The sequence below is a fragment of the Calonectris borealis genome, chromosome 2 (genome assembly GCF_964195595.1).
Source record: "Calonectris borealis chromosome 2, bCalBor7.hap1.2, whole genome shotgun sequence".
Lineage (NCBI taxonomy): Eukaryota > Metazoa > Chordata > Aves > Procellariiformes > Procellariidae > Calonectris > Calonectris borealis.
Genome location: NC_134313.1, coordinates 47,949,162 through 47,971,676, shown reverse-complemented (window position 1 = coordinate 47,971,676; position 22,515 = coordinate 47,949,162). Strand labels below are relative to the sequence as shown.

The following is a 22,515-nucleotide window of genomic DNA, read 5'->3' as shown; positions in this document are numbered from 1 at the left end:
AGCACTCTGCTGAATTCATACAGTGTGTTTGCTTTCCTGCGGTCTATAGGCGTATACTTCATAGTCGGGCTGGGGAAACGATGCGGTTAAAAGCTGCTGATGCTGTGAGGGGTAAGCTCTGATCGGATCTGCTTGTTTCTCAGACAGCGGAAGGATGAGCTGGAACAGAGGATGTCTGCTCTCCAGGAAAGCCGGAGGGAGCTTATGGTTCAGTTAGAAGGCCTCATGAAACTGCTGAAGGTAAGGAGTTCTACCTGGTACTACTAAGGAGAACAGGCAGAGTGAAGCAAGAGAGGAGAGGGAGGAGATATGACCACAGAATTCTGCAGAACTTGACTATTGCCAACTGTAAAATTTGGCTTTGTTTCCTTCCCTTTCTATTTTCTGCCTTGGTCTTTCAATTCAGGGGTTTCAAATGATGCTCAGATGGTGTTGTTCCTGTAGTAACACTGCATCATCATTGTTACCTACTGCTAAGTGGATGGAATATCAGAGACAGGGTCTGAACTATTGAAGAATTAATACAATCCTTTAAACAGTACTGCAGCATGATGCAATACAGTCCTGTTTTGCTCTTTTGTAGAAGGATTTGGCCGCATCTCTGGATTTCAGGCTATTCAACAATGTCCAAACACAAAATATTTTGTGATGCAGTTTCAGGTGTTTTTAGAGTTTTCTGTGTTGACATCAAATAATAAAAAAAAAAAAGAAAAGAAACAAATAGACACGTAAAACAAGTTAACTAATAACTGTGAGAAAAACAACTCAGCACTGTACACTATTACCTACTGCAGCTGACAGTACAGAATTGCTGTTGCTAGTTCCTTTAACTTTGCCCATTCAGTTGCTAGTTCTGTCAGACGTGCCATTAACTCTCTGATCTTAGAGATGTTTCCCCAGCATCACTTGGTCATTTTCATAAATAGAGAAACAAGTCCTTGTTAAACAGAAGAAACGTGCCTCAACAAAGGATCTCATGAAGGATCTCATAAAAATGAAGATATCAAAAAGCATGCACATTTTTAAGACAGACTAGAGTAAGATGGAAAATGGGTCTTTATTTGCAGAGTCCAGCCCTATTTTACCTGATGTGCCTCAGGACAGATGATGTCAGAAATTCACATTGGAAGAAAGTGCTCTGAATAGCGTAAGAGTCTGTTCTGTTGTTGGCCATGCCAGATAAAATGAGTGCATGGAAATTCAGTGCAACTTGGGTCAAATATGGCTCTGATAAAAGCAGAAAGAATTTCACTGAAATCCATTTAGCAACATGTATTTGTATCAAAGGATGAGTTTGATCCCTTATGTCATTTGCATCTGCTCAGGCACAGGCTTCTGCAGCCACAATGCAGGGACTGGTGGCACCTGAGCAGCAGAGCCCACCGAGTAGCCAGCAGATTTTTGGAAGCTGGAAGTAGACAGGATACTTTTCGCTCTACCTATGAAATGCTGCAGTGCTACAACTAGCAGTCAGGGCTGCCTGCTGCCACTGCACTGCCTGAACAAAGAGAATTCGGGGTAGGAAATGATAGTAGCTTTCTGCATGCTTTGCGCTGTTCTGGTGTTTCAAAGTGTGCAGAGGTGGGACCGTAACCTGGTCACATACCTTTAACTATCTCGACTGTACCTTTAATCCTGTACTCCAACTTTGGCTTTGTTTTCTGTTCTTCACTTACGTCCTGGCTAATCTCATGTGCTGATCCTCTTTTTCTTTAGGAAGAAGAATTGAAACAGGTAGTAAGTCACCTCCGTATCGGAGGCCTCACTAACTTCTGAATGTGATTGTGTTTCTGTGATTTACTTTACTTCTTTTGCTTGAAATGTGTGTGTCTTCTTTTGACCAAAATTAATATTTTGCAATTCTTTCACACATTATTTTCAAGTATCTTAGAGCATTTTTCACAATTAAACATCTTAGCCCTCTAGAAAGTGAGTCATGGCTACAAGGAGTCTTGATCTTTTTCTCACTCCTCTAAATAAGAACACATAAGATATGGAAATCACCACCCAAATGTAGTGAAACCAACCTAGAATATGAATTAAAGAACACTTCTACCATAGATAACATTTTGAAAATGTAATGAGAATTTTGGAACTTTAAGAAAAACAAAACTGAGATGATTAAATTAGAGCAGGACAAGAGTTTGAAATCCCACTTTATCCAGAAAAAGTCAGGGCATCGTGTGCACATCTTTTAAAGTCGGCACTGATGCTAACAGTCCTGTAAGTCTTCAGGAAAATAATGTCGTTTCTAAATGGCTCCTGCAACCTAGATCAAAAAGGGCAAGTATTTATACTACTAATGGTAAATTTCAGAAGATTTAATTGCCTTGGAGCTTTTTAGTATTGAAATGGATCTTGGAAAGATATTAGGCTAAAAAATAGCACTTTTCAGACAGCAGTCTGATTTATGAGTCCAATAAAAATGTTTCATTTTAACAAAACACGCTTCCTCTTGCTTTCATCAGCAGAAGTACAGCCACAAGTCTGATGTGTTCTGTCTATGGTAGAGCATGCAGAGTTTGTAGGTAATGCTCACCATCATAAAACTAATATTTTGGCTAATTTTTGTAGAACATCAATCTGTTGCACACAAAAAAAATATTCTGACCAAACATCACCTCTATGTAAGGGCTGTCTTTTTTTATTCTGCAGTATTAAAAGATCTTCCATTCGCAAAAGAGAAGTTTCCAACCTGACAAGAGTTTCCCTATCATATAAAATGTTCACTGGACAGTATAAGTGAAAGCACATTTTCAGGCTGTTATGAGATACGATTTTTTTCTTCCAAGAGTAATAGCCTCACTGAATACCGGGTGATGATGCTAAGGAATTACTCTCACAATTTCCGTTAAATGATCCCCATTATGCTATGCCATTTCATGATCTGTTGAGAGAAACAGGATTAAATTAATTTCTGGAGGAATTCAATTGGAATGAGCAGCCGGGCAATTCATCTAATGCTTATGAACTTTCTGTTTCTCTCCTGCCCTTCCTTGAGAAAGGATAATGAGTTCCTCACATCTGTGTCGTTTGATGAGGCTGTGAGACAGGCTTTCCCCGTATGTCATCCCAGTTCAGTTCCGGCAGAGGGAGCAATGGGCTAAAGCTCCTGTAAAGCCAGTTTTCCTTTCAAGCAGTTTATCCTACGCACGCATGACATTTGATAGTGGGAAATCTTCTCCTGTCTAGCAAGAGTTAACTTAAAATCCATAGCAGGTTGACTAGGGATGGTGAATTAAATAAAATACATGGAAGTTTTGCTAAATAGCACGAGAACATTGATAGCTGCAACCAAGTACAACATAAAAGCTGAAGCCATCCACATATCCATGCTCCCCTTTCAGCATGCCTCAGTCCTCAGCTGGTGGGGCTGCCGAGGTTTGGAAGAAATTCAGCATTCAGTTTTTCTGCTGAGATTACCAAGAAGTCACTACTGATTATCATAGCAGTTTTCAGGCCAGTTAGCTCTAGCCTGTGAAAACCACGTTTCTCCTGCTAACCACTAAGCAGGAATCCAATCCTAATAGCACTCCATTCCCACAAACTTGGGCTGAGGTGGATCTAGATGAGTAAAATATCATTAAAGTGTTCACCTCTGAAATCAGGCATTCCCTATATCCTCCTATTTCAACTTGCTGTTCATCAGTTCTGTCTGATACTGCCCAAAGAGATAAAAAGAGAGGAGTTTTTTACTGGACAGGGGACTCCAAATGCTTCATCTCCCTGTGCTTCCCAAACAGTTTGTTCCAACACTGAAAGCTACAGGTAAGGGAGCACTGTTTATCATAAACACACGATCTCAGTCATAGCTGCAAAGCAGACACAAGGGTAAGCACTGGTGTGCAGAAGCTTTTGCATTTCTCTTGTGGGAAAATTCCAGGAAAGAAGTACTGGCAGGCATCTGTTATTTTTAGTAAATAAAATGCCTATTCTGAAGTTCATTCCTTAAATGTGACTTGACTACAGGAAGCAAATTTTGTCCATTTTTTTCTCATCCTCTCTGAAAGTTCCCACTGTTGTTGGTGTTCCCCAGAACTGAGATCAAAGGCAAAGGGGAGCTGAGGAAAAAGGGCAAGCGAAAGAGGGAGCTGGGAACCAGAAATTCTTTCGCAAATTTGATTCACAGAGGATGAAACATCCCCTCAGGACGTGAAAGGAGATAGCTGTAGCTCCCAGATCTCCCGCCTGGTGTGCAGGGGGTGCGACCTCCAAGGACCTTGGAGCATCTCCAGGTTGCTCTGTGCCCTGCCTCTGGAGGACTAGAGATCTGCGTTTCTGCTGGAGTGGGTACAGACAATTCCAGAAACAGGAGAGCATCTGGCCCTTATGAATTCGACTTCCCTTTCATCCATCATTTAAATGTTCTAAAACTGATCATTAAAGAAATTACAAGTATTAAATCCTCCATTCTCCCATCAGCAATGTGCTTATTCCTCATAAACCTAATTTGCCCTTGATGTCTCTCTGGTCATAATATCTCTTAGAAAGGAGTGATAGGAGAAAAGAACTAATAGCTTAGTATTCTGATACATTATTTATGATCTGGGGCAGGAATTTATAAAAATCTCAAGGGCAATGCTGCACTCCTCCTGCAGTGGGCTGCTATTTTCTTTTTTAGAACATATTTGCCAAACCATTTCAGGGCTGCAGTGGTAGCCACTACAGAAGTCAAAAGAAATGATATGGAAAGAGTTAAGAAATCCTCCTGAATTCTCAAAATAAACCCAGGGTGAGCGAAACACTAGCCCTCAGGTTACTTTTCACTGTAAACAACCAGGCGCATGTGTAGTTCCCCTTTAACAGCACTCAAGGCACCTCCGTCCTTGACATGTACCAAACACAGGTTTTCAGTCAAAAGCCATGTGCAGTTTGGTGTGGGCTCCAGCATTTGTTTTTCCTTACATGGATACACGTTCCCAGGGGTTTTGAAACAGTGGATGAAAAGGGCACTGTGTCTCTTTATCACTCACCCAGCTGCGTTTGTAAAAATGACTATTTTGTAAAGTCTGCTTGAATTTCAGCTAAGTGATACTAACTGTGAGGTGCTAACAGCATGGCATTTTATATGACTGGTGTTAAAACATTTTCACTTCCAGCAGCTGAACCCGTAGCAGGAATTTATGTTGCCCTATCCCCACAGTGTTTTGGGAGTGCCTGAGTATATCCTGGAGAGCGAACAATTTAATAGTGTATGATTTAATAGTGGCTTAAAATAGTTCTCTATCTCCGAATAAAAAGCATAAAGCTATATTATTTATTGCAAGTGTCAGACTTTATGTGACTGAGAGGTTGCATGTACCATGAACTTCTGCAGGGAGGGGGAGGGCAGGGTGATCCGCTCTCACGGCAGCGCTCTGATGAAAGGGGCCGTTTCAGTCCCTCGCCCAGGCTGAAAGGGACCCGGGCACCACGTCGGTGCCAGCATCTTTCCCCTTCTCACAGCCTGAACGGGTCATGTTTTATCAAACATGCATTCAAACTGGGGGGGTAAGAGAGGGAAGAGGGCAGAGAGAAGGTCTATACTTTGGTGCTTATTAACTTGGATTTTTTTTAATTTAGCTGCCTGACATTTTCCCATGCTTTAAAGGAAGTCAGATCTTGACTCATATTTTCCTACTTAATATTTTTCTACACGGAAGCCTTGCTGTCCGCTAACAACTGACTTCAGTATATTTCTTTTAGCAAAATTAACGTTACCCAACTGATCTACAAACAGCACAATGCCTTTAAGCTGAGGAATGGGTGACAAGGACAGCAGGCGAGGGCTCTTGCAAAGACCTGTTTAACCCCTTGTGACTGTTTTGCAGACCCAAGGGGCAGGCTCCCCGCGTTCCTCACCCAGCCACACTATCAGTCGACCGATTCCAATGCCCATCAGGTCTGCCTCTGCCTGCTCCACCCCAACCCACGCACCTCAGGACTCTCTGACTGGGGTGGGAGGCGATGTGCAGGAAGCCTTCGCACAAAGTAAGTCTTATTACTAGCTTGTCTGAGGTACTCGGAGACGTATTTGAAGAATCATTATCTCTTGTGGTTAATGACTAAATGAACTTGAGCTTCTGAGTTGCGTGCGATGAAACAAAATCAAAAAAAAACATTTGCAACAACTGTGTTTTGCCATTGAAAATCAACTTTGTCAGCCATCAGACTTTGCTGTCAGAGTGAGCAGGAAAGCAGAAACTGGACAATGATGCCAATTAATGGATTTTGTGGTTAGAGGGAATTTTGATGCAAGAGGGTCAGACCAGTGCTCTGTTAACCAGAAGAAAAAGAATTGCTTGGCATTGTCAGTGTGTTTGGTTTTAAATAAAGACTTTGCTAGGAATGGACGATACAATCATAGAAATAGTTCAGGTGGAAAAGGCTCTTGTAAGTCACCATGTCCTCCTGTTCCAAGAAAGAGAGCTTCAAAGTGAGATCAGACCATTCAGGACCTTAACCAGTTGAGTTCTGGATGGTTCCTGCTATGCATTTTCCACAGCCTCTGTTCAAGTGTTCGACCATGCTTACTCCAGTGTTTGACCATGCTTACTGTGTAAATTTTTTGTCCTTGTATCTGATTGGAACATCCCTTGATGCAACTTGTGACTGTTGTCCCTTGTCCTTTTGCTTTGGGCCACTAAGAAGGGTCCAGCTAGACTAGACAGGAATCATGTCTGGAAGTCTGGGTGAATCCTTCCTTTGCATTTCCAGAAAACTGCAGTAGGCTGCACCGTGTTTCTCCCTCCTGTTTCCACTCTTTTGTCAAGTAACAATAAATTTTAAACTGTTTTGAATTTCTAAGGCCACAGATTAAATGGTTATGTTGAATACTAAAGGAAGTAAATAGTCTATATGATCTAAATGAAGAAATATTCCTTCTTTTTCTAATCTGCTCTCTCCTAAAATATTTACATCACTGCAATTCTTTTATTTGAATAATTTTTTTCCCTGTTTCCCTAGAACAATTCAAATGTAAGTGGAGCTCTGGAGTTCCTCTGCTACAGTGGAAACGTGTTTGTTCCCAGGAGCCCAGTTCAGCCCTCTTATGCACCCTTCCCCTTGATTTTTATGGGAATTGTGTCTGTGTGTGTATTTAAAACAAGGTTGAACCTATAATGCAATCAAGAACTTTCTACTAAAGTGCTAGTCAATTCACGTATTGAACATAGCCATAATTCCTAGTCCCAACATAACAGGTTGCTGGATATCTCATTTTCTGTGGCAAAAGAAACAGGCAAGATAGATAGATTTTTCTTCTTTCTGCTGTGAAAAAAATTGAGACAGGCAAAAATACAGACCACTAACCCCTTTGCTGTTATAGGACAGTTTCTTCCAGAGCTAACAGTAAGAGAAATAATGTAGTGGCCACAATAAAATATCCATAAATAATAATAAGGCTGCCTCAGGCAAATGCTTTTTAAGTATATAAATGTGTTCTGTTCAAGATAAAAAGCAATATAAAAAGGTAAGCGATCACATTTAAAAACTGCTGCATTTGATATATATCTAGCCTTATGTCATTATTTACCATATTCTCTCGATGGGAAGGTCAAACCCAAAGAACTTGAAGCCAGCCGTTCTGTCACGTCTTGACATACGACTTTGGGGGGGGGGGGGGGGGCTGAGATTTTACGGCTCCATTCTGTTCTGCACCAACAGAGATCTGCCTATGTATACATAATGCAGACAAGCCATGGTTAAAGCACGGTTTCTCTTGGTTTTTTTTTTCTCTTTCGTAGTGTTTGCAATAGTTCAGAGATACAAAATTGAGAAGACTTTAGACAGGGAGTGGCTGTCTGAATGTTTGTGTGTGTAAGAGAGAGATTAACTACTTTAATTTACGTTCCAGTAACCATTTGCTAATGGATATATTAAAAAAACCTCTTTAGGATTTGGGGAACTTTTCTAAATGTATTGTTTTACATTCAGCCAGTTTTAAAGTATCTACAGCAGTCAAATCTTGCCAATTCCTGTGAATAATCCAGTCTGGAAGATTAGAGATTCTGTGGGATATATTGATTATTCAGCTACAATAGGAGCTATGTTTGGGATTTGGGGGAGTTAAACACGCGTTACCCACAGCCTGCTCCTAGGGAAGGAGTATTTCATGCAGCTCACAAGAATCTTTCATGATTGATGGTTAAGGGAATATTGCCAGGTTCAGCAGGGAAGCACTTCTAGATCCATTATTAGAAAGAGTTTAAAAGCAGCCTGGGGCTGTTTAGAGTGGCAATAGTGCTTCCTTTATTAAAAAAAAGAAGAGAGAGAGAAAGTAAATTATGGAATATACAAGAAAGTCCTTGAGCTACAGGAGAGGCTGAGAGGGAGCAGAGAAGAAAAATCCGTATCAATCTTGATGAGGTCAAGTATGTTTCTTCAACATTTGCCATAATTATCTGGCAAATACCTGGCAATAATGGTGTCATTAAACAGAGCTGTGGGAACTTAGAGAAAACACTTCATTCCTTCCCTCCTCCCCCACCGACATTGTAAATGAGTTCACGCTGGATTTAATCTTCCAGGCCTGGTCTGCTGGTGTCACCACACAAATGCAAGCTTGATGGCAATGAATAATCTCCACATATCTGGCATTGTGATTAAATGAAGCATGAGGGTAGGCTTCTGCTCTTGCATACAGCATAAGTAAATGAGGCCATTCTGCAGAGAACTCTTCTGCACGCGTCCCTCGTAAGGACTTTGATACCCCGAATTATCACAATGGCAGCTTTCAACAGGGTTAAAACTGCTTTCAACAGGAAAACATATGTCTTGTGAAGAATAGTAACACTGTACTTTGTCCGTCTCTTGCTTCAGGTGCAAGACGGAACTTAAGAAATGATTTGCTGGTGGCAGCAGATTCTATCACCAACACCATGTCTTCTTTGGTAAAAGAACTAAATTCTGGTGAGTGAGGCTAACAAGGGTGGATAAGTCACCACATTGACATTTCACATATATTCGAAAAAATGGGCGGTAGGAAAATACAAACCAACAAAAAAGCAGTGTAATGTATTTTCAAAGCTTTTTATGCGTTTAGAAAAAAAATCCCTAAAGAACAGCTTCAGGAATACAGCAGTTCTGAAAGCCACGGACCTAGAGGTGCTGCTGGATACAGTGAAAACTTTGAGAAGTTTGTTTGTGATTCCACGTGGAGTGGGATTTCGCTCTTTAGAAATTTCATTCAGTATAGAACATACAGGACCTGTTGTAAAATGCAGTCTGTAGTATTCTCATAAAAATATCCTACCTAATAACCAAGATAAGCAAAACCTTCGCTATTCTGTCCCACCACAAGAAGAAAACTATTAGCTCTGCAAATATATGTAGAATAATATAATTGTTCGCTATGAGGAGGTGGCATTCTAAGTTAGAAAGGCTTAGAGAGATAGGCAAGTGTACTTACTCTTGTGAAAGTTAAATGGAACCATGTGCCACCTTTTGCTTCACAGAAGTGGGCAGCGAGACAGAAAGCAATGTGGATTCTGAATTTGGACGGACTCATTTTGATGACCTTGTTCCGTCCCCGACGTCTGAGAAGGCTTTCCTCGCACAGATCCATGCCCGGAAGCCAGGGTACATGCACAGCGCTGCTGCCACCGGCTCCATCCGTAGTGACATGTGGGTACCTGCTTGATTCACCTTCTTAATCTCATTCTTTTTTCTGTTGAAAACAATATGCAGCATGTAATATTTTCTCTCCCTCTCAACTATTTGATTACCAAAAAAATGCCTAAATCCAAGTGAGGACAACTTCATGGTTAGATAGTAGTGAGCTCTGTAAACAATAAAGGCCAGGAATGAGGATGCCCTCAGGAATGAGCTGTCTCATATCCAGTCTGGTGCACTCGGGCAGCATGGAGGCTGTGGGACAGCTTTGCTCCCTAATATGCCCTGCAGTCCTACTCCCTGCTTATCCAGACGGAGGGGCCTGTTGGAGCTCACTGGAAAAAGAGAAGTTTTTAAATGGAAAAGACAGAATGCTTTTTATTGACCAACTCAATTGACCAACAAACCGATTTATTTTTAGAACCTGAATCTTCCTATCAAAGACAATAGGCATCTTTCCAGTTATTTTTAGTTCAACCTCTTTTTATCAAGTTATTGAGAACTTTTGTTACTCATTTCCATAGGGCTGTACTCCAGAAATGCCTTGAGCAGAATACACCCTTTGGTCTACTTCATCAATACCAGACCACTGGAGAGGGGAAATAGCAGAAGTCTTTTCCACTGCCAGGAAAACACTAACCAATGGAGCATGTGGTTGGACTAAAAGTCTCTTGCTCTCCTCATAGTTTACAATAAAGGGAAGTTTTACTGACTCTGAATGTCATTCATCTCAGGAGGCTATTTATTAATAATTGTCTTTAGGGTTACAGAAGATGGAGACCCCTATGTCAGAGCAGATGATGAAAACTACGAGAATGACTCTGTCCGCCAGCTGGAGAACGAACTGAAAATGGAGGAGTACCTGAAGCAGAAGCTGCAGGATGAGGCATACCAGGTGGGAGAAGGACACCAGCTGCCCATACATCTCCATAAGGGAGAAACAATAATGCACCATAGCTGCCCAGTGCCCTTCTTAACCTGTCCTGGGCCCTGGGGCGTGATCTCTTCTCAGTTACTAGAGCAGCCACATTCCAAAAACTGCTGTTATTCTCTTCCACAGACACACATGCATCTAGCCTTTGTGCGTATCCAGGAAGACCACACTGCCTGAGGCACACAACAGTAGCCCTTAAGCTTACCAGGGCATCAGGTGGGACAGAATTGCCTCTGAGCTTGTTCTCTGCTGGTGCCTACCAAGTCACTTGGACCTCATTCCCCCATACCGTAGAGGCTGGTTGGTGGTGTTAAGCTGAGTTCTTGCTATATTTAGATTATTTTTTTTCTCCAGTAGCAAAAAACATTCATAATGGTTTCTCCAGTGTGAATTGAAGCTCAAGTGCAGTCTGTGTGTTATCGTCATTGTCTGAATCTGGAAGGAGAGGAAAGGGTCTGAAATGAGTTGTATCCCAGAGGACCAAGTATTCAACAAGCATGTAGTATAGAGAAGCCTGGGGATTTATCATTAAACACCCCCTGAGGAAGTTTTCAAAGGGCATTTGTTTAAGAGTTTGAGTAAAGCAAATTTGCCAGGAGGAGCTGGAATTCTGTAGATACCCTGTCCTATCTGCGTAATACCTGGTGTGTAACGGACTATAGCCAGTTTTTAAGTTCTGACTTGGATCATCTCAATACAAAAATCATTACTGCTTACAATGTTGGTAGTAATGTCAGTAGGGGGGCACACCCAGTTCAGTTAATTGGGAGCAGAGCTGGAGCAAGCAAAAATAACTGTTTTCCCACATGGTGATCAATTAAAATTTGAAATTCACCACTACAGAATATAACAGAGACCAAAAATATAAATGGGCTAAAAAAAAAGGATTAAACAGGTACTGAGAGATCAGGTGTATGGAAATGAGGTTCAAAAGCACCTTCTGGGCAGGAATTCTTTAAACTGCTGATTGCTGGGAGCTAACAAAATCTAGCCTTTTTTTCTGGTAGTTTTTCTCTAGTGTCCACTGCCAGTCACTTTGGAGAGAAGTATTTGGGACTGACAGGCTTGTGATTTAATGAAGAATGGCTGCTCTTTTGGTCTTCTTTTCTGTAAAGCTGCTAGGATAAGTTAGTCTTGTAAAAGTTCATTGACTCATATCAAAATTACAGGTAGTTTTGAGGTTGACGTGAGCATCTATCTTTGTTGTTGTTTACCTAGGTCTGCTACCTGCCCATGGTAGCCTGCCAAAAGTGATTTGATTGCAAAGGTCTTTAAGGACATCACGACAGGAGCAGAATTGTTATAGACTATCTACTAAGGCAACAGTGGGTGACATGGGGTTTTTTGTCACAATTTTTTATCCAAGATAGGAAATGGCAAAAATGACAGCCTTTAAACTTCTGAACAGGACGAACAGCCACTGCTGATGTAATGGAAAGTAATTGTCAGTTATAAAGAAGGAGTACCTCAATAGTGACAGCTGTCAAGCATCAAATAATAAATGTTATTATTGCTGGTAAAAATTCCGTTTTCTCCAGAAAGAACGATAGACCAATTTGACTGTACTTTGATTACAGCATGGAAGTGCAATATATGGCAACAGTGTTACATGGGTTTCACAAGTTACAATGGGATTTTGTACAGGCACAAGATTGGGTATGCATGCGCACTGCAAAACATGGGCATTCATTGTGTAGTAGAAGTTATACATGTCGCTTAATAGAACTGGGTGTTACTCTTGCTTCAGTCAAAATAGAGCTTTTCTACTGTCTTCCGACAACATTCCCAGAAGAAGGGGAGGAAATCTCCCTATCAATGTCAGAATAAAACTCCTTTTGAATTCAGGTCAGCCAAGACTTACACCCAGGTGAACCTTGTTCCCCATTGTTTTACACGATTTGTTTCCACTGGGGGGGGGGAACAGAAAAAGAGAAAGGCTTTTTTCTTTCAAAAATGTATTCACTGAAGAAACAGAAAGTCCTCATTCTAGACAAGTTCTGTTTAATAGCATTTTTCCAAAAGAAATGTCATGATGCACTTCACTGTCTGTGAAATTGTCAGCTCCTGTCAGGCAATGATTTGACAGTAGTGACTTGTAAGTAGAAACTTTTTTTAGTTGATAACCACAGACCCAAAGCATGCAACATGTGATAAGTCCTTCCCAGTATGGCTGATGCCCTTTCAATTAGGGAACTGGTTTAAAGCAAGCAAGAATAGGTATTGAGTTAGTAGGGACCACTAGGATGATTAGGAGATGGTTGGATAGTGTCATGTATTGATCCTGAGACATGTGCTTTGGCTTGGTTCTTTCTCTGCAGTTTGCAGTTAATTTGTGGTATTTTGCTATTCTATTCCTTTTTCTACTAGTATCACCAAGTAGCCTCTAAAGATAAAGAACAACTTTCTTTCTACTTTCCAAAACAAAGGAAAATTGGGAAATTTCTTTTTAGGGTATCCTATTGAACAGTGGCCAGGTCAACTATTCTCATTTTGCATCCAATCATTGGAATTTATTGCAGGCTATTTTACTATTTGTACTCACATGTACACTGCATTCATCTGGATAGCCAAAAAAAGCTGGTGGCTGTAGCTATCGTAATGCAATTGTCAGCTGAAAAAATCTGCGAGGAGGAACTCCTACTAAGGTTAGAGAATGGTAACCTCAGTAACAATATGGTAACCATTTTTATGTTATTAAATGTCTCACTTTGTGTAAAAGCAGCACATTTAGAAAAACGTGTAGATGTTGTGTAGCATGGAAGATGGTTGGTCAAAACCCACTCTTGTTATTTCGTGTCACCTTGTCTCCAAGAAAGATTTTCAAGCTAAACTCTAAATTAGTATTAAAGTATGAGCAGAAAACCCAAGATACACAAGGAGATCTGGGACAGGGAACCTCAAAGGAGGCTTCTTTCTCTCTCTTTTTTTGAAGCATGTTGTAAATAACAAGTATCTGTACCAGAAAAAAACACATTTAGTGCACAAGTGTAAATGCTAACAGTGCTTATCCTCCCACATTCTCGTTAGTTTTTTGCTGGATGTGTTGTGTAAGACACTTTTCATTGGGTTTATTTTCTGGGTCCATAATTGCTCCCTTTATTTCTAGGCTTGTGCATGGCTTTCTTCAGAATAATACACTGCCTGGCTGCTCACTGGCTTAATTTGTCATCTTCTTGTTTTCTATCCTTTGTTATCTACAGGTCAGTTTGCAAAGTTGAGTGCAATATCCTTCTCTCTCTCCTCTCAAGTAAGTATCATTATAATTTAGAAGAATGTTTGGAATGATCCTCATAACGTGTATTTCAGTTGCAATGCACCTTGTGCTGCCTGTGTGTGTGTGAAGATGCTGTTTCTTTCTTCTTTTAACCTGTGTTAGGATGCCTAGGAATGTCTCTAAATCATTTCTAATAATCTGTTTGAAATATGGTCCTAGTCCTAAGGATTCCTGTTAAGCCACCACCCTTTTTATCTTCTTCCTTTGTTGACTGTAAGAGTGAGAACGTGGGCTTTTCATCCCTGGGGATGATGACAAATATATTAGCCAGTATAGAGGAACCTTATCCAGAAGATAAGGAATTAGATTGCATTTCAGGAGACCTAAGTTCAATTCCTTACAATGCTTTAGTCTTCCTAGGATAACTGAAATAAATCATTTCTGGTGCGACCTGAACATCTACTCTAGTGTGTGGAATGGGAGTTAGGCAGATGTTAAAGAAAGCAATCCACCAGCTGCTTAACCATAGAGGTGTCCTCAGATGTGTTGTGGAAGTTTAAAATGCCCCAATCCAAAGTGCAGGGTACTCAGCTACTAGCTAGAGTCTGGCAATTCAGAGATAAGGCAAGAAGGTCTATAAATTCCCTGCTGGCCCATATTCAGGTCATGTTCCTTACACGAGCCAACCTCACAGTTGCAGCACTGAGTTTAATGCCAAGTTCAGCAATTGTGTTTTTCTTCAGGAACACAGACAATGGCTATTTTTATGAAGTTGCCTGTTATCCTGAACATTTGCCCAGGAAATGGGAGACCACACGTTTCCTTCTTGCCTCATCTTGCAGACTCTGCATTTCTGACTTCCTAGGAGAGTGCAGTGCCCTGCTGTGAAGATGGCAGTGAGACGCTGCTGTCCATCCTGTTGTGACACTAAACCATGGGGTAACAGAGCCAGAAGGGCAGAAGAAATCAAAATAGGGGTCTGACTCTGGTCTGCAAACTGAGTCTCTTCCTCAAAGCCAGAACTAAAGGCAGCCAAAGGTTAACTATCAAATGGGCACTCCAAGTTGGGAGCAAGGTCATGTTCAGATAAGCAAAACCAGTGAACTAGCCTGTGCCAACTTTAGCAGGAATTCATGTTGCTAGGTTTTGTATGCCATGTTTTATGCTAGACCTCCTTATTTATATGGCAATTTTGATGGCAAAATTTGACCCTGATTCAAGGGGTTTGCAACTTCTGATGACAGTAGGGTTTGGATGTTAAAGTGTGGACCTTGTGAAAGCAGCTGCCTTCAGTGTTAAAAGCTGTTAGGTATTTCTGAAGCATCTGTCTCAGTGTCTCTGGCAGCAAAAGCAGAATAAATGGATGTGAAAAGCAAATAAACGGCAATACCCAGAGTACTATAAACACCAAATAACTACTCATAAAAATTCTCCTAACATTGCCCCTCAGGTTACATTCATTTTCTCAGTAGACTTGTAAAAACATGAGCCATGTAGAGTTTCCTAAACATTGACAGCCAGAAAAATAAGTTTTCTTCTTCTATTTTGTTGCAGTTGTCAGTTATAGATCAGGTCACATGAAAATAGATCTGTCACCAACAATGTATGTGTGTTTAACTATGTATATAGTGGAAATCTTATATATAGCTTCACCTATACCCACAAGAACAAACTCTGTATTATGGTACATTGTGATAAATACACATGATAAGCATGGCTTAGTCTTCTCAAGATTCACTCTTTTGTGAATATGGAAGATTAAAGTATCTTGTGCATTTTATTTGCTACTAATATTTCATAGCCTTGGAAAATTAAATCCAAAATTGTTCATACCGGTCGCAATGCCTAAAGTGCTTTTGCTTTTTACATTGGGTTCTTGGTTGAAGCTTACTAATTGCATCAAGACTTTTACTTCTAAGATAATATTATTCCATCCATGATGTTACAAATACAGGCAGTATTATATTGCCTAGATGGCCATATGAGGTAGAAAGCCAGCAGACTTTATTATCTCGCAACAGTATTACGTTTGTGCTTATTTAAAAAAAGATGGGAAAAATAGGATCAGTTTATTACAGTTTCTTATGAATGATATTGCCATTGACGGCCAGCCACAGAGTTTTGTTCATTTCCTCATTCGTCAATCAAGGACAAGTGGTGTTGATGTCATCTGATTAAGGCTTTTTGCATTCTATTTGCATTTGCATTTTTAAAAGTGCTGTGTAAAATTCTCTAGAATTGATTTTGAAATAACATCTAGTATAACAAATTCCCAAGAGACCAAGTTGTTCCAGTAATATATAAAACATAATTTAATCATATTTTCCGTTTACTTTTTATCTTAAATGTACTTTAATACCACTTGTTTTACTTTTAACAGAGTGAATTTGAGCTTGTTTTCTGCAGGCTCTAGGCAGATCTTGAAATTAGGTGAACATGCAACTTTGACATTATTTTGCCTTTATTCCCCTGATAGCAGTTGCTTTTTTGCCAAGGATGGCCAATGGGAGCAGAAAGCCTCCACCTCTGAAAGTGGTTAAAAAGTTGTCATTTTCAATTAAAAGCTGTTGACTTGTGCAGTGGACATGTTCCCACGAGGCCTACAATTTCCTAGATTTTCTAAAGCAATGCTTTCTTAGTGCTGGCATAGCAACATTTTAGTTGGTCATGTCTAATTCACTTATATACATTATAACAGAAAAGGAGGTGTGAAAAGCTAGTAAAAATCAGACTTAAAGCATCCACTTGAGACGGAGTACAGGGAGGAGTCTTTATTAGAGATTTCATTCTCGATTTTTTTAACTGTGATCACATTTTCTCTACGTTGACAAAAACTTGTATTAATTTAAGTTGAAGACTCAGTTCCATTCCCACTCCAAACCCTGTCACTTGCTCTATACTTTATCACACAAATTGTGGGGTCTGGGCCTTTGGGTGGCCAGGGGTGACATCTTCCATTGCAAAAGAGACTGAATGGTTTGTATTGAAACAAGTCAAAATTTTTCAAACACAAAAACCCCAAGTCCTTTCAACTTTTTTATATGAATGCATTGTTAAAAAATTATTATTTATTCAACTTGACTGTTTTTGCAGGACAGAGATCTTACTGAGTAACACTTGCATGTTTTTCTCATCTTTTCCCTTTTTCTCCAAACTCTGTTTTCATGTTTACCAGCAGAGATTAGGAATATTGCCAAATGTCAGGTGATAAAATCCATGGGCCAAGGGCGATGGTGTGGTCAGTCATCTGCCTGGTGTGCCGCTGTGAGAAGGGCTGTTGGTTAAGCCGAAGGGCACAGACAATTCATTTAAGTGTTGTGAAGACACAACTGCCCTGCATCTCTGTTTTTTCCTGGGAAGGAAATAAAATTTTAGAGCTAGCATGCGTTTCACTGGCCATTGATGTTTTCAGCCCTTTGCGACGTGGACCTGGCCGATTACTGTTTGGGAAAGATGGGACACAGGATCTGTAGCCCGGGGCCCAAGGTAACTAGCCCACAGTTAATGGATGTGTGGGTTTAAGATTTGCTGTGCCCACTGCCTGAGGTCGCATTTCCCAGCGGTGCCCTGGCCTCTCTTCGGCTGTAGGGCCCTAAACACTGCTGGTCAGAGCTGACTGGCTGCATTTAAAGCTCATGCACTGTGGTTCATTCCTTGCATGAGCTTCATGCTGGGAGCTCAAGAGATCACAGAGGTGTAGGTGTGTTGGTCGGTTGGACCCTTGGGAGGTCATCTGGTCCAGTCTCCCATTTGACGCAGGTCTAGCTCCAACACGAGACCATGTCAGCCTCGGCTTTGTCTAGCAAAGACTTTAAAACCTCCACAGGTGGAAATTTCACCACCTCTCTGGGCATCTCCCTCCAGTGCAGTGCCACCCTCCTCATGGTTTTATTTTTTTCCTAATGTCCAACCTGAACCTACCAAAATGCAATTTGTCCTTTTTGTGTGCTTCAGCACTGCCAAGAAGATTTTGGCTTGGTTATCCTTGCAACTACCCCTCAAATAGCTGCTAACTGATCCTCCCTTGCCACCTCTGCCCCAGCCTCAGCAAACCCAGTTTCTTCAGCCTCTTCCTCCTCCGTCAGCGGTGCAGTGGTGAAGAAGCAGGATACAGGCAGTAGATGAGCTGCCCACATCCATAAGTCATACTCTACTAGCACAACTAAAAGATTCAGAGTCTTTTTTGGGTTTTTTTCTGAACAAATACATAAAAACCAGCATTATGCGGACCATTCCATTTGAAAATAACAGCAGACTGACAGCACAGTAATTTTGAAAAATGTCTGCTACATTCACTCAGCTATATTTTGGTTTTCCTCTTTATTTTTCTCCTTAAGTCCTCCTCTTCTTAGCATGTAGGCGTAAAAAAGCTGTAAAAGAACTGTGACCGAGTTAACTGGGAAGAAGCAGCTTTAGTTTTGTGAATTTAATTCTAAAATTACACAAGTGATAAGGATGGTTTTTTAAAATCACTGAATGATAAGTAACAGAAAAGAACCTGTGGATTAAGTTACAAAAAAGGTCGAGAAACAGTTTTATAACATGACAAATCACATGAGTCTTAACTTGGAATTACTTCTGGCATTTCCAAAATGCTGCAATGAATTTAGAGCTCTGAGGTTCATTAGTAATCATTATTTCTTGTATGAAAATCTCTTTATCCCAATGCTGGCTGTGGAACAGAAAGAAGCCTTGAGAGAATTTAGAATAACCTCTCTGCACTCCACCAAAGAGAAGTAATTTATCCAGAAAATTCAAAGCAAACCAAATACTTAGCAATACTATCAATGGATCTTAATGCATCCAGTGTTTCACAAGCCACTCTTATTTTCCTCTCGTGGTTTATAATAATACCATCAAGAAATATGAGATGTACCTATATTTACATAACCCTGAAACTGGTTCAATAAAAATCAGTCTCAGGCAGCTGAGAACTGACCTCTTTCATGCCTTTCATTTGCATTTTTTGGCTGAATTGTGAAGAGCAAAATGTTGCTTTACTATGATTTCCAAATTAGTTTGCAGACTTAAGCGGTGCAGATGTTTGTCTGATTTTTTAAAAATACTCGTTTAAAATGTACCTCAGAAATTTTTTGTGAACCTCTCATTAGACATTAGAAAGGCAGCTTTCCTTTCCCTTTATCAACAAAATGTTAATGCTAGGTCTTGGTCTTTCGTAACTGCCTGACACAAGGAGACGCTAAATTAAGATCATCATACCATTTGGCATGCTTAGATATTAAGGAATCGGATGGAAGCGTTTGTGCTTGAATAATTAATACAATCAAATGGTGTCAGGAAGGAGAAGCAGCAAGCTAAACTACCTGACCTTCCTTCCTTCATCAGCTTTAATTTAAGTCTTTTTTGCTGAAGTAATTTGCATTTCATCTCTCAACTTGTAGACCAGCCTTATGCCTGAAATGAGTAGAAAAGAATTCATGTCATAGGGTTTGGTCTTTTATGCTGTTATTATCAGACCTCACGTAACGCAAATTGGTTTTCTGTCTGAGGTAGTTCAAGAGAAAAAGGATGAGCTCCTTAACTTTGAAAGAGTCAAGGGTGTGAACAGTGCCTTTACAATAAATATGCCAAAAGAAGTAGTTTGCAATATTACCTGACTGTAGATCCTGACATAGTTCTGAGAAAGAGCAGCAGTCGTCTATCAAGCATTTTCTTTCCATTACCAGCTAAAACTTTGATGCCTCCAATATAGGAATTTAAGATATTTATTGATGCTTCAGGATACGGAGGAGCACCAAGGAGAAATTGGTGCAGCAGCAGAGTAGGCTGTTTACGAGCACCCAGAATCATCCTTTTAAGTAACTGCATTTCTTTTTAGGCATATACTTGAGCATGTAAATTAAGGGTGAGATGTTTACATGTGAGGAGGGGGCTCCTGATGGTGAGTGACTCTTAACTGTGTGACTGAACACTGTGCGCAAGGGGAATAATCCGTGGCTTCACTACCAACAATCTATTTATAGAGCAACCCGGGAGGGTAAAATGGAAGGGAAAATGGGAACATCTGCAAATCTGTGTCAGTGCAGACCCAGTTACCCCAGGGTCCCACAGCAGAGCAGGCAACAGGCTTCTCACCCGTGGTAAGAAGAGTTTCCAACTTCCCAAGTGCTCTGCAAGTTTCTGCTTACAGCTCAAATAGCTATGGCTCACCTAGGCAGAATGGCTTTTTTAACTTTTTCAGGGATAACCACAGGAATTGGCCAGCTCCTCCTTTTTTCTCTCAGTAAAGCAGCAGGCAGAGGCTTTACTTGCTCTGCCTGTGTGGGTGCATCATCTTAAACCAGCACTCCTTTTAAAAACCTTCCCTAAACATTTCTCAACAGGCAAGCTGCAGTCAGACAGACAACGAAAGCTACGTAAGAACCGATGATGAGGAGAGCTGCTTTCGGACAGATGATGAAGAAAACTCGGCTGCGAACTTCACAGAAGAGTGGAACCAAGAGGTGCAGCGTCTCTTGACAAAAAAATCACATAACTAAGTTCTGAGGACTGTAGCACAGTACTTTTGTTCTAAGAGTTGTAGTTTGTAGATGTGTGTTTTTGACAACAAGACTTTTGTTTAAAGCTAACTTATATTAGCTACATCATCTGTAACATGGCTCATTACCAGTGAAGAAAACAGACTGACGTACGTACTGCTGTTACAAAGGATGGCGGTATTAATAACTCACGTAAACCCTTTGCACATGATATTGAACCTGTTCAGTTTACAATGACAATACTGTTTATAGGTAGAAATTTGAGTTCTGAATACTTCGAGATTTTAGTAGATCAGTTTACTAAACACTGTACATTTTTTCCACAGAAGAAATAAAAAGCTACAATTATGCATTTAACACAGAATGATTATACTCCTGAGTGTATATATCTAGTAGCCCAAAAAACAAAGTACCAGACTATATTTGCAATTTGTTTGCAAGTCTTTAAATTAAGACTTATACAAAATGTACTAAAATAATAATAATAATATAATTAATAATAATAATAAAAACCTCTCTAATTTAGGGCTAATGTGTAACTTAGGAATGTTTCTTTCAAAATAATCTAACAAATCAGCCATAGAAGTTAGTGTAAATATTTTTTTTCCAAATAGATATCATATACAAAAGGTGACATTCAAATGATATAGAATCTAGTTTTTAAATCAGCACAGATCTTCTTAAAACTGTGAACTATGTTTTGAAATACTCGTTGCTAAAGCTGTTTATAAACCACAGGTGCCATAAGATCCCTGAACTGACTGATGTTATGTATAATCCTCCATGGTATTGTTTCATTGATGTTTTAGCTTTAGTAAGCATGTGTTCAACAAACCGGCTCTTTCCATCTCTCTGCCCCTCCTCCTCCCCCCCCATTATGTTATTTTCGAGGCCTTCAGCTTTAAATGTACAGGCTTAAAGTGCGCTTGCAACTGTTTTCTTTTTATTTCCGAATGTGTATTGCCTTAGCCAGCCACCAGATGTTCTGCATGCACTCTTGGAAATGTGTAGTGAGACTCTTTCGGAGCTGGATGGAGAAATAGCTATCAGTGAAAAGCACAGGAGAAGCGGTGGATTTTTTCGAAAGGACAGGCGTACAGTTACAGAATTGGAGTTTTGGCCGATTTGGTATTTTTCGAGTATAAAGACATTTCAGGGGAAAGGGGACTTACCTGGCCATTTTGAACTAGGCAGTGAGACCGCTAGCTAAAAAGGGTTTGCTCTGCTGTGACTACAAACCTACAGATACTCCGGAGCAGGGATTGACACAAACGAGCTGGAATGTCCTCCCCACAGCATATTGCTTGGAAATAAAGGTGACACTGTGTAGCACATAGCACTGCCCTGCAGAGAAATCAGAGCCAGGCCAGGAACAGCTGGACCAGAAGCCGGGCAGTAACACAGTGCAATGTTACGTGCTGGCCGCACAGCCCTCCTGGGAAGCGCGGTCTGTTAGCTCAGGACGACCTCTGCGCTAACGTAATTTAACCGCCCTAATACAATATTACATACAGTATCTGGCTGACCTGAAGTGACACTAGCAGCCCTGAAAACAGTAGCGTTTCATACAGATATTTCACACCAGCACAGTTTGCCTACAGCAGGTGATGAGATGATACCCATCTAAAGCAGGTGAACATGGTTTGTCTGTCCTCGCTTTTATGGTGACGTGGATGTGCGCTGCCGTATTTACATGAGATTGCTATGTAGCTCGGCCCAGTAAGTCCACTTGTTTGCATGCACTCTCTAGGCTCGTGGCTGTTTCCCTGGGCACTATGTGTTAGGGAATGAGTATCTGTATGAAAAAGCTGCGGCCATTTTTCGCTTTCATATTGTATTATTGCGTATGCAGATCTCTTGTCCGCACCTCCTTGCATATCTGGGCTTGGTCTCGGGCATCCAAATGCATACTAAGGCATCCAGATATCTTCATGTAAGCTTTTCATTTTTGCCATCACTGGTCTTTGCTCCTGGGGTATGTGCTGTCCTGGCAAGGCAGGCACCTATCCTCCGATGCCCCCTCCTCCAACCTCCTCTCAGGAATGGGTGAGCCTCCACTAGTGCCTAGCACACCACATTTAAAGCTACTCCAGTGAAGCTGTAGATGTTGCTGTCAGCTCAGGATTCCAGGCAAGCATTTCCTGAACAGAGATAAAACAAGCTAGAACACAGCTACATGCAGTGGCTGACTAATTCAACCCATGTTACGTTTAACTGTACCCAGAGTAATAGATCCCTCCCATCATCTTAATGTCTGCGTGCTCATTATCGCTATG

The 22,515-nt window shown here is 40.7% G+C and overlaps 1 protein-coding gene across 1 annotated transcript in view; it reads left to right on the top strand.

Moving 5' to 3' along the window:
* Positions 1 to 20,305, top strand: part of DTNA (dystrobrevin alpha) — a 100,844-nt gene extending 80,539 nt beyond the window's left edge. The window contains exons 15-20 of the mRNA XM_075141907.1: positions 144 to 240; positions 5,811 to 5,970; positions 8,800 to 8,889; positions 9,435 to 9,603; positions 10,354 to 10,486; positions 20,084 to 20,305. Coding sequence (XP_074998008.1) covers positions 144 to 240; positions 5,811 to 5,970; positions 8,800 to 8,889; positions 9,435 to 9,603; positions 10,354 to 10,486; positions 20,084 to 20,239 — 805 coding nt within the window. The 3' untranslated portion in view covers positions 20,240 to 20,305. The remainder of the gene's footprint in view (positions 1 to 143; positions 241 to 5,810; positions 5,971 to 8,799; positions 8,890 to 9,434; positions 9,604 to 10,353; positions 10,487 to 20,083) is intronic.
* Positions 20,306 to 22,515: the final 2,210 nt, after the last annotated feature.